Source organism: Hyperolius riggenbachi, chromosome 2 (genome assembly GCF_040937935.1).
Source record: "Hyperolius riggenbachi isolate aHypRig1 chromosome 2, aHypRig1.pri, whole genome shotgun sequence".
Lineage (NCBI taxonomy): Eukaryota > Metazoa > Chordata > Amphibia > Anura > Hyperoliidae > Hyperolius > Hyperolius riggenbachi.
This window is the reverse complement of record NC_090647.1, coordinates 331,072,170-331,085,018: the sequence shown is the minus strand read 5'-3', so window position 1 is coordinate 331,085,018 and position 12,849 is coordinate 331,072,170. Positions and strand designations below refer to the sequence as shown.

Genomic DNA, 12,849 nt, shown 5'->3' with positions numbered 1-12,849 from the left:
CCATGACGTCACTCCGCTCGTCGCCATGGCGACGTAGTAAACAAAACACGGAGGGCCGCTCATTGCGGCCTTCCGTGTTACTTTTGGCCGCCGGAGGCGATCAGAAGAACGCCTCCGGAGCGCCATCTAGTGGGCTTTCATGCAGCCAACTTTCAGTTGGCTGCATGAAATAGTTTTTTTTTAATTTAAAAAAAACCCTCATGCAGCTGCCCTGGCGATCTTAATAGAACGCCAGGGTGGTTAAGTGTAACGGGGCCTAAGTGATACATAAAGGTCTTGCTATGTTGTTACAGGTCACATGCCAGGGGTCTGCTGAGTATTGGCATTTTTTGGTGAGCAATGTATTTATTTGTGGGAAGATTGAGGGCCTGAAATGGTAGCCAAAAAAATAAAATATGACCATGTTTAAATACATCAGCAGCCTTTTTTGTGACTTTGAATTTATTTCTGGCTTTCAGAAGCCTTTGGTTATCTGCCTTTGAGGTACAAATATTGCTCAATATGATTGCCTTCAGTTAGAATCCAAGTGGTTGCTTTTTGCCAGGAACTCTCTGACAATCGCGATTGTCTAATTGCTCATTTTGCTTCTCATCATAGTTCTGTTGCTTTATGCAAGATTCTTCAGTACGGGATTAACATGGATGACAAGAGACTGCAGGACATTAAAGTAAAAGGAGATGAGATATTTGATATGGAAGAAGGAATTCGCACAAGGTCTAAAACATCGAGAAGTAGGTTTTCATTTCTTTTATGCTTCTTTTTTTATATGTGTGTATTATGTTTCCAAAGATGTGTGGTGCATTATGATCACATTAGAAAACTTTATTCAGGCTTTCACAGATGCAAATGCCACTACCGTGTCTGATACACAGCTGCATTCTCTGTGTGGTAGTTAATTCTGGAGCTACATGAACCTTGATGTCAGAGCTTTGTTCAACAGGATGAGCTGTTACTACCGTAGCTATAAACCATCTGTAGCAGCCTGTAGCAATATTAACATCTATTTTCTCTGTCACTGGCAGCAATGCTTTATAGTAATGGTATGCAGCTACAGGAAGCTCACCACTGGTAGTTTTTCTCCATGTGCCATAGTTTATATCATGTCTAGTCTTATCAGACTTCAGAAACAATTCATGGTAACAAAGCCTGAGATGGACAGAAGTTGCAGAGATTTCATATACACAGAATACAGATGCAAATGTATGTTCTAAACCTTTAATATCAGCTTGGAATGCCATTTTGACACCATAGGGATGCCTTTATACACCCCAGAAGAGGTGAAACTAAATTGTTCCATTTTCAAGGTGAATACATCTGCATACAAAATTTGCATAATCCTGCATTAATTTAGAATACGCATCTCATTGACCATACTTGAATAACATTGTTCTACTCTAATGCACATTGCCATCTCCTTATTTTGCTAGTTCCTAACAAAAATAGGTTAATTGGGTAGGATACCAAACTCAAATTAAGCCTGTCTTCCTGGGGTTGCTCAGATGAACTCTCAGCCCCTGTCCTACCAATGATAAGTATTTTTAGTATCTCGGTTATCCCTAATAAAATAACTCCAGTTCTAGACCTGAATCTTTCCATGTAAAATATATTTTTGTAGGTTTATACAAAGAATATACAAAAATTACATAGAACACGGTTAGAAACAGAATTCCAAGTGCAAAATATATATCAATACTGTATAGTTAAGTCATCAGGGGTAACATAAACATTTCTGTACATAACAATCTTTAACCACTTAAGGACCGCAGTCATTTGCATTGATCTGCGCTGGGTGGGCTCTTCAGCCCCCAGCACAGATTGTGTGGCAGGCAGGGCGATCAGACTTCAGCGTCGTGTGACGTAAACACCCTGGATTTCTTCCCCGGGTGTTTACATTTCACCTGTGAGCCGCGATCGGAGGCTCGCAGGCTGTTTACGGAGACTCCCTCCGTGAACTGACATGGAACAGCAGTTGGAACGAGCGGCCGTTTCCATGGAAATACCACTGCGACCAGCCGCCGCCTATCGGCGTTGGCTGGTCGTTAAGTGGTTAAGAGCTGTATGAGATATGGGGGATATCTCCATGTGTTTGTGTGCTGAGCTTTTGAACTTTTATATACAAGATCTTGGCAGGGAAATTCCCCTATTTCCCATAATGAATGTGATATTTACGTGATTCTGTATTATGTGACTACTTATGGGAGGCTGTATTGAAGTCCCATTGACCCATACTATCTGCTGTGGCTAGACACATCTGAATAAACCATAAATCACACAAAATGCACACTTTCTATTTTTAGCTAGGGCTGTCTAGACAAGTCGTGATTCATGCAAAACACAAGATTTGTTTTTTTTTGGAGGTTTACAGCACATCTATTTGCATACACTTAAAAATAATGGAAATTTGAAAATACAGATATTTTTATGACACTTTGCCAGAGCTGTACATTATATTGTGTCTGTCTTGGGGGCTGCCATCTAGCTCTCTGCAAATTCTGAAAATGATTCCCTGCATGTTACGCTCTTGCTGACGCCAAAGAGTTAATTTTTTCCGTTAAAGGAAACCTGAAGTGATAGTGATATGGAGGCTGCTATATTTATTTTAAACAATACCAGTTGCCTGGCTGCCCTGCTGATCCTCTGCCTCTGTTTTTAGACATAGGCCCTGAACAAGCATGCAGCAGATCAGGTGTTTCTGACATTATTGTCAAATCTGACAAAATTAGCTGCATGCTTGTTTCTGGTGTGATTCAAACATTACTGCAGTCAAATAGAACAGCAGGGCTGCCAGGCAACTGGTATTGTTTTAAAGGAAACAAATACGCCATATTCATCTCACTACAGTTGATCTTTAAAGGATACCAGATGTGAAATTAGTAACAAACGGGGGGAGCACGCATATACTATTACCTGTCCTGATGCCTGTCGCTGCCCCCATTCTCCTTTCTGCTCCCCGCATTATGCCTAAAAGCTCCCGGGACCCTCTTCCGGGTTACTGGAGTCTGACTTTACTGCACTTGCTGGGAGCACTGTGCGTATGATGTCATGCCCATGACGTAGTGACATCTATGCATGTGCAGAGTGCTCCCAGGCACCTGTGCGCACTGTAGGAAACGTACAACCTGGCCTGGGCCTGCGCAGTAAAGCCCGATCTGGAAGAGGGTCCCGGGGGGCCTTTTAGGCATAAGGCAGGGGGTAGAAAGGAGAACGAGGGGAGCGATGGGTATCGGGACAGGTAATAATATATGCCTGCTCCCCCTGTTTCTTTTACTAATTTCTCATCTGGTATCCTTTAAACAATTCAAATTGGCTGGCTGCCTCTAATACTTTTAGCCATAGACCTGAACATGCTTCTAGTATTGTTTTAAAATTAATAGGGTAGCCTCCATATCTCTTGTACTTAAGACGTCCTTTAAGCTCTCTTGAATAACATGGGAATAAGAACACCGCTTAACCTCTCTTTACCTCACTGGGAGTGCTAACGACCAAACTGCAAGCTGTCAGTGTAGTACACACGAGGTCCCCACACTCCAGGATGTTGAAAGTCCAAGGAATTTTTATTTTCAGGCAAATAACAGGTACAGCAAAAGATTGGCTGACATGTTTCAGACTAATGTTGGGCATACTCGATTCTCCCGCTCGTTTGTTTCACCAATCGATTCCACAGTGTATTCTCTTATCTTCCTCTCATTTTTCTTATCTTTTTCCGTTCACTTCAATCCGGAATTGAGCGGCGAAACGATCGAGCGGGAGATCGGACATGTCGGAAATGATCTACTGAGCCATCTTAATGGCTAAAAATCGAGCTGTGTATGCCCAGCATAAGCATCCTTGCTTATAGCCTCATGGCTATGTATAAGGATGTTTAGTCCGACACGTCAGCCAATCTTTTGCTGTACCTGTTTGCCTTAAAGGATAACTGTAATGAGAGGAATATGGAGACTGCCATATTTATTTCCTTTTTAAACAATACCAGTTGCCTGGCAGCCCTGCTGGTCTATTGGGCTGCAGTAGTGTCTGAATAACACCAGAAACAAGCATGCAGCTAATCTTGTCTGATCTGACTATAATGTCAGAAACACCTTATGTGATGCATGCTTGTTCAGGGTCTATGGCTAAATGTAGTAGAGGCAGGAATCAGCAGGATAGCCAGGCCACTGGAGAAGACTGGAGCTGCGGCAAGGGACACAAATGACGTCTAGGGGCTGGAAGAAGCCCTGGGCAAGTAAAGCTACATTTAGTTTTTCACCTCAGTATTCCATTATGATCGTAAAACTGAAGATAACATTGTATGTATGAAATTGTACACTGCACTTGTGTGCTTATTGTAAGTGGTGTGTGTGTACAAGCATCCTTTGATATTGTCTTTATCAGGTTTTTTCTTTGATATCTTTGTGCAGATCCTCAGCGTTTTAGTTCCATACCTCTGCTGGTTAAGATCTACAAATTAATAATTAATGAGCTATCGAGTGTAATTGAAGCTAATGCTACCAGGCAAACTGAAGAGGAATGGGCTCAAGGCAATGGAGGCAAGTGTTTGTTCTTACAGCGATCTCTAAAACATTCATTAGCTGCTGTTACAAATAAAAGAGCTCTGTTCTTACAGATTCCCATTTATTTATGTGTGGGTTTTATGTAGATTTGGCATGGAAGCTACACAGAGTCTAATGACCTGGAGTGAAATTACTTTCTTATGCGTCTCCTCTTCTCCTGTTTTGATATCATGTGAAATGGTTTTTTCCACATGACTGAGGTAGAGTTTACCTCTCTCAAAGATCAGACTGTTGTAGCAGTGCACTGCAATTTGGCCTTATTCATATAAACCAGATTTAAAGTAAACCCAAGGTGGGGGACTATTAGTAAATAAAACTCAATGCTACCTGAATAGGGGGGGGGGGGGGGGGGGAGGGCAGATCATGTAGCTGTAATCCCTGCCACTCCTCTGCTAGGCCAACTTTCATTTTCATTACCCCTGGGGTCATGATGCTGGAAGAGCTGCTCTGTGTGTCGTAGTGTGCAGGGAGAGACAGAGCTGCCCAATGGCAGCTGGGGAAGGCCTGCAGGCACGGCCCCAGTGGGCGTTTAGGCAGACAGTACCTCTCCTCCCTTCCCCTCAAGATTGGCAACAATCGCATGTTTGGGGGGGGGGGGGGGCACAAAGGCATGTGCTGCAGCAGGGAACATGACTCTGTGTTCCATGTGCCCACCAGGCCGTTCCCTCTCCGCCTCGGTTACTCTAAGTCTGAAAAGTAAGGGGAGTACTTTCTGTTATGGTAGTATTAGCTGCACTGATATCCCACAGCCAGCTACTTACTAACCATTTCAGCCTGCAGGGATTTTTCACCTTATGCATCAAAGCAATTTTCACCTCCCATTCATTCTCTAATAACTTTATCACTACTTATCACAATTTTTTGATCTATATCATGTTTTTTCCGCCACTAATTAGGCTTTCTTTGGGTGGAACATTTTGCTAAGAATTATTTTTTTATAAATGCATTTTAGCAGGATTAATAAGAAATGGAAAAAATTCATTATTTCTCAGTTTTTGGCAATTATAGCTTCAAAATAATCCATGCTACCATAATTAAAACCTATGTATTTAATTTATTCTGTTTTTAAGTAGCGCTGTTCATTTCCTTGCGAAGTTCTAATTTAATTCATTTTTGGTCAGCTGCTCCCACTTAACAGCTTTGCTTTTGGTGTATATGCAGAGCCTCCGTTTGGGTTCAAGGTGCGTTTGCAGTTTCTGGGGGGGCTCAGCACACCTCTGATTCGAGGCCATTCGGAGGCGGCCTGGTGATGCGCTGATCCACCTTTTGTGCAGTTTTCAATTTTCGAATGTACTTGATTAGCCGCACCCAAGCTATGCATATACATAGGTTAGCATTTAGTTAGTGTTAGGTCCCCTCCCATGGAGGATTGACTTCTTCGCAGTGGGAGGGACGAGTACTTAATAGGTTGCATGCAAGCTGTTACGGAAACCAACATCCTCCAGTGGTAGACAGGTCATGTGTATGCTAGGTGTGTATTTTATCCCACAAGTGGGGCTTGCACTCTTTTGCAGGTAGGCACTTGTCTGTTTTTAAGTAGCGCTGTTCATTTCCTTGCTATGTATTTTATTTGCCCGTTTGTCTCGGTTATGACACCATTTAAATTTTGTCCCTATCACATTGTATGGCGCCAATATTTTATTTGGAAATCAAAGGTGCATTTTTTCCGTTTTGCGTCCATCACTATTTACAAGCTTATAATTTAAAAAATGTTCGTAGTATACCCCCTTCAAATGCATATTTAAAAAGTTCAGACCCTTAGGTAACTATACCCCCTTCAAATGCATATTTAAAAAGTTCAGACCCTTAGGTAACTATATTTTTATATATATATTATTTGGGTAATTTTTTGGTGTGGGAAATAAACAGTTAATTTTTAATGTTATTATATGTGTAAATTGTAATGTAAAAAATATGTAGATGTAGTTTTACTATTTGAGTTTTTTTTCCTCCTTGTGCTTCTCGCTAAGCGGAAGCACAAGCATGACGCGGAAAATTTTACGTGCAGAAAGACTGAAGCCTCTTGTAAGAGCGCTTCGGTTTTTGTGCTGGGGACACGGATCGGTGATCGGAACCATGTTCCCGTTCATTGGTCCCAGGGCTACTAGGGGACAGCACGGGGGCATGACCACGATCACGCGGGAGCACGCCGAAGCGCGGCAGAGCAGCCGCCTGGACGTGAGCTTCACGTCCGGGCGGCAGAAATGGCTAAAATAGGTTGTGAGTGCAGTTGGCTCCCAAGAGGCTTTAGAATTCACTGCTTGGAGCATGTGAGAACTCTAACAATGCAGCTTCCCTGTACAGATTTTTTTTTTTTTTTTTGCTTAACAGACCTGATTGGTTGATAACTGCACCGGTTCAATACACTAATCTTTAATACATTAAGGCCTCATTCACATTGGGTGCATTAGGAAACCTAAAGGGCCCTAATCACTAGCGATTTGCGATTCCGCAATCGCTGTAGTGGAAAAGGGCCCTAAGTGCATGAAAAAAAAAATGCATGCGTTGATGCTCGTTTCATATTGCGCTTCAGTTCATTGCAGTGCGCTTTTTTTAAGCGGACCCATGCGCATTTTTGTTCAGCATGTACTTATTTGATGAAACAGTTGTCAATAAAGATTTGTTTTCATTTGAAATTCATTTTTTTTTTTTAATTGGGGTAAAAAGGCATCTCCAAAGCGCATTGCTATGCACTTCTATGCGCTTCAAAAGTGCACCCATTCACTTGCATTGCTGTGCGCTTTACAGCACAACGCACATAAATGCATACAACGCTACGTTTCTCAAATGGACAGTAACAAAGAGTATAGATGTGAACTTGTTAAATTGAAGTCAGTGGTAAAAAGCTCTACCTAGCAAAGTGCACACCACAAAGCGCTGTGAAATGCATACAGAGTTGTTCCTACTGTGAGTGTGAACGAGGCCTCATTCTTGGTGTGACCGTATTCAGTGTTCATTGTTTTTAATTGTGACTATTTATTTCAGATGATGCAAATGATATGTGGGAAGATGAGGATGAAGATGAAGGTTTGGCTGGGCAGCTGTTATCCGATATTATTTCCAGCAATAAATATGGTATTATTATTGCTACTAACACAGACAAGAGTTTAGCCTGTCTAAGTCCCCCTCATTTGTGTATAATCACAAGTTGTAATCTGATCTCTCAGCTGTGTCACATGAATGCCTATGGCAGAGATGGCAGATAAGCCCATTTGAAAGCACAGGAGGTTAACAATCTGTCTGCTTCCATGAATCGTGAAGTAGAAACAGTGCAGATTTATTTTAAAGAGAACCCGAGGTGGGATTTAATTATGTTACTGGGGCACAGAGGCTGGTTGTGCACACTAACACCAGCCTCCGTTGCCCCATGGTGTGCCTCCATGTCCCCTCTGCGCGCTGCTATACCCTTGCAGTGCTGGCGACACGCAGAGTGTCGCCAGCACAATGTTTACCTAAGCGCTGTCTGTCAGCGCCTCTCCTCCGCATCGGCGCTACCGGCCCGTGTCCCTTCCCTCCCGCTGATAGGAGGGAAGTGACGCGGGCGGGTAGCGCCGATGCGGGGGAGTGGCGCTGACTGACAGCGCATAGGTAAACATTGTGCTGGCGACGCGCTGCATGTCGCCAGCACAGCGGGGGTATAGTGGCGCGCAGGGGGGACATGGAGGCACACCATAGGGCAACGGAGGCTGGTCTTAGTGTGCACAACCTCTGTGCCCCAGTAACATAATTAAATCCCACCTCGGGTTCTCTTTAAGATTTCTATCAGCTGTAACAAAGAAATGTTTTTTGTTTAAAGGTTATTATTTTGTTGTATAGCTTTTAGAGCAGAGATGAATTCTGAGTTCAGGTCTGCTTTAACACCATCACATATAGGATGCGACACACAAGTACGTTAGTCCTATGTTCATTCTTACGCATTTTGATGCTGCTGCACATTTATTGCTGTAGTGTGCTGCTCTACTCAATGTGATTGAATGGAGTCAATGCAGTAGCAGAGAACACGTATTGCCATTAATTGCTGTGAACAACACAGGTGATTTGTTACTTTACTGACCTATTGAGTCTGTAGTCCGCAATTATGCAATGTAGGGTGCATACTTCTAATAGCATAATGATTACTGTTGTCTTATTGGTATCCCATCATATACTCTTTTATATTGTCATTCTTTTGATATTTGTTGCAACCGACACTTTGTTGCTTTACATTGATTTATGCTAGCTGCATAGTCATATTGTATGCCACACAGTAACTTTTCTGGCTCATTTTTGCTTAGTTAAGTTTATTATCATACACTACCTCCTGTTGATTACTTAAAGAGGAACTGCAGTTAAAATAACGTAATAAAAAAGTGCTCAGTTTTTACAATAATTATGCATAAATGATTTAGTCAGTGTTTGCCTATTGTAAAATGTTTCCTCTCCCTGATTTACATTCTGACATTTATCACATGGTGACATCTTTACTGCTGGTAGGTGATGTCTGTGGAAGGAGTTGCTGCTTTTTTGGCTGTTATTTCCCACAATGCAATAAGGCTCCCACAGTGTGATGTCAGTACCTAGGTGCTGACATCACACTGTGAGAGGTGTTTCACCACAATATCAGCCATACAGAGCCCCCTAATGATCCGTTTGAGAAAAGGTAAAGATTTCTCATTGGAAAGGGGGTATCAGCTACTGATTAGGATGAAGTTCAATCCTTGATTACAGTTCCTCTTTAAAGTGGACCTGAACTTTTGCACAGGACACAAGGAAAACAGAGAAATGCACCATGTGTGTTTTTAGAGAGAAGAGCATGTCTAATTCCCCTCATCTGTAAGTAATCACAAATGTAATTTGATCTCAACTGTGTTAGCACAGAAATTCGTCAGTCCTCAGCAGACACAGCTAATATGTAAACACAGGATGTTAACCCTTTGCTTCCATGAAAGCAGGAAGCGGACACACTGCAGATTTATTGCAGCAGTTCTTTAAGCTGTAACAAAAATGTTTTTTTCTTTAAACGCTATTATGCTGTTGTCTTTTAGAGGAAGATGAAATTCAGGTCCCCTTTAATGCTATAAGAGGTGTGCGCACTCCACTGCATTTTGTTTGTCTGTGGGACTGGGATTTGAATGCAGCGCTAGTTATATGGGTACTATTTTCTATATATTTATATTCACTATTTACAGCTGTTTCAAGTACATTTCTTTTAGGTGTGCGAAGCAGACCTTGATTATTATATTTTTTTTGGCTCAAGTCTTTAGTCTACTAAATGTGTTTTGCCAAACCTATTTGTGTGCATTATAAATGCACAAAAGGCAAAAAACTACTTTCATTTTTGTGTGCAAATACTTATTGTGATGGTTTGTAAAATGTTTATTCCGTTGTGTTTGTCAGATGATGATTATTACGAAGATGATGAAGAAGATGATCCTGATGTTCTCAAGGACCCATTGTACCAAATAGATTTGCAGGTAAGACTGAGCAAAGGAGGTAGTACTTAGTAGTCCAAGATATTTCCTAGAGAAGTCCACAAAGCATTAAGTAAACTTTTCTTGCCAGTTATTGGGATTATGCACTTATATAGCATTACAATTTCTGCAGCCCTTTTTACTGAGTACATTGAGCGGTTCATGTTGCTACCTGTCCATTAGTGGAGTTCACATTGTAATGTTCCTACCAAAGCTGGCCAATCGCCCGCTACTGCACATGCGCTGCCTCGGGCACCCCTGATCACGGTCCCGTGGCTGGAGCATTATGTGAAAATCGTTACTGTGCAGATCGCTTCCGGCAGCTATAGCAGGGTTCACACGGCTCAAGGGTGCGCATGTGCAGTAATGGGCGACTTGCGGCAATGGGCCAGCTTTGTGGGGGTTGCCGCTGCTGGATGGAGGGGATTAGGATGACGTCATGGGCACAGGAGGACTCCAGGGGCTGCAAGAAGCCCCAGGTAAGTTGAAATCAATTTCTTTTTAAAGATTTAAATATTCCTTTAACCTCTCTGCGACCGGCTAACGAGTGGCTTCCTGGTTCCTCAGTCAAACCCTATGACGTGATCTCGCAAGAGCATGTGTTCCCTGCAGTAAAAACAGGGCCGCCGTGATTGGTGCTGACAGGCTGTTATTCACATTTAAAATAGAAAAAAAAAGTGTACAGCGTTGCGATCTAGCGCAGCGCTGTACTAATAACTGCCTTTTCACCTAACTGTCCCTCGGAGCAGCTCACAATCTCATCCCTATCATATGTGTATGCCTATGTATGTAATGTGTAGTATATGTAACATAGTCTAGGGCTAATTTAGGGGATGGAGGGAGGAAAAAAAGTGTTTTTTTGGGGGGGGGGGGGGGGGTAAATCATTTTTAATTAATAAAAATAAATAAATTGCAGTAGCAATCAAATACCACCAAAAGAAAGCTCTATTAGTGAGAAGAAAATTAGGTAAAATTAATTTGTGTGCTAAGTTGTATGACCAAGCAATAAACCGCTGAGGTTGTAAAGTGCGGAATTGTAAAAAATGGCCTGGTCACTAGGGGGTTATAAACATCTGGTCCTCAAGTGGTTAACTTATCAGTATGGTTTGGCATGTGTTGTGAAAATTAGGGTGCCCTGAGAATCAAAATTCAGTAGTAGAAAATCACTAATCTTAGCAATATTCTACTAGCGGCAAACCCCTGCGCTCTTTTTATCCAGGTGCCTTTTTTACATGTATGCCACAGAGCTTTGTTATGCATTGCTGTAGCAGTGTACAATTGGCATTTGATTGTTGTGCAAATCAGTTGGATATACTGTAGTTTTGCATGTAAAAAATATGAGATTTGTATAAAGCATTGAATGTTCTGTTAAGTATGGGGCCCACTTTAAGGGGCCCACACTAATTTTGCTTTAGTGAAAGATGTTTTAGGATGTCTTTAACTTTTTGTTTTGTTTTATCTTAGACATACCTGACAGAGTTTCTGCAGCAATTTGCCCAGCAGCCATGTTTCTCTGCATTCTCTGAGCATCTTAATGGCAATGAACGTAGAGTCCTTCAGTCAATTGGCATATGATAGTAACTTACTTCAATGAAATGGATTGTTTTGTTCTGTGAAGTTACAGCCCAGCACTAGGATTACCCTACACACTGAAAGCACTTGCTGGTTGTATTTTATTGAGAGACTGACCCCAGTGATGTCGGAAAGAGCTGCCCTCAGGACCTCTGACTTGGTCTGTTTTTCCATTAACCTTACTTGGGACACAGTTGTACTCCATTGGCATTGATCAGTTATGTCGGATTTTTGTGAGTTGTACTCCGTGAGACTTAAGAGCTGTTACACATTGAAGTATGAAATAGACTTTTTTTTCTTAAAGCATCAGTCCACAGCATTTAGCTATCAGTTGAAATGTCTGCATTAAGTACCTACTATTCTCTCCCTTCCATATTCAGACCTTAATACGGTGCCTTGTATGGTGCAGAGTAGTCGGGCATAGCTGTTCAGGGCCAAATCAACCTCTGCACTATACTGCTGTATCCTTGTCATGTCGCTCAGGAAGCAGGGCTTGGAGACAAGATTAGCAGAAGTAGCCAAATGTACCTATAGTGTTCTATATGGTGCATATAAGGGCATATGGGAAGACGCATCTAAGTGTAAATGAGAACCATGTAAACCTTAAACTGAAACCAGCCGAGCAATGTGCAGTTTTATGAGGAAGCTTCATGTTGACCACTGCATACAAGATTATGAACAGTAGATCAGAGCGATAGAGAAAATTACATGTGAAGACACTGTTTAGACTTTGGGTTTTGGCCTAATACAACAAAAGTGGCAAACACTGGTATTCAAGTGAAAGAGAGCTTTAAACCAGGTGGAATTGGAACGTTTTCAGGACTGTTCTAGATACGTGTACAATCAAACTGTATGAAGGAAACATTCAAGAGGTATCCTGGTCACATGATAAAAGATTCAAGCCTCAACTTTAACCTGACTTTTCCTGTACAACAAGGACAATTTTGAGGACATCTAGTGTGTTTTTTCTTTTGCAAAAGACTCAAATAGAAGTCACTTTAGCAAAATAAAAAGAATTTATAAAGTCTTAATGTTCAGAACTTTGTGTTAAAAACATATTGGGGTTGATTCATAAAGCATTTCCGCATTTGGTAACGCAGAAAACGGCTGACTTTACCAAGCACTTAGGAAAATGTCAATTCCTAAAAGCTGTTACTGCATGAAAAACTGAAATTAGCAAGCAGTGAGGTAAATTTAATGACTTGTGTGGTAAATACCTCAAAACATCATTTAATGTCAATTCATAAAGCCTACAATATGCGGTAAAGCCATGAAAT

At 41.7% G+C, this 12,849-nt stretch overlaps 1 protein-coding gene across 1 annotated transcript in view; it reads left to right on the top strand.

Moving 5' to 3' along the window:
• The window catches only part of IPO9 (importin 9), a 62,911-nt gene extending 50,312 nt beyond the window's left edge, over nt 1-12,599 (top strand). The window contains exons 20-24 of the mRNA XM_068269355.1: nt 598-731; nt 4,398-4,526; nt 7,536-7,625; nt 9,927-10,003; nt 11,465-12,599. Of these exons, the coding sequence (XP_068125456.1) occupies nt 598-731; nt 4,398-4,526; nt 7,536-7,625; nt 9,927-10,003; nt 11,465-11,575 (541 nt within the window). The 3' untranslated portion in view covers nt 11,576-12,599. The remainder of the gene's footprint in view (nt 1-597; nt 732-4,397; nt 4,527-7,535; nt 7,626-9,926; nt 10,004-11,464) is intronic.
• Nucleotides 12,600-12,849: the final 250 nt, after the last annotated feature.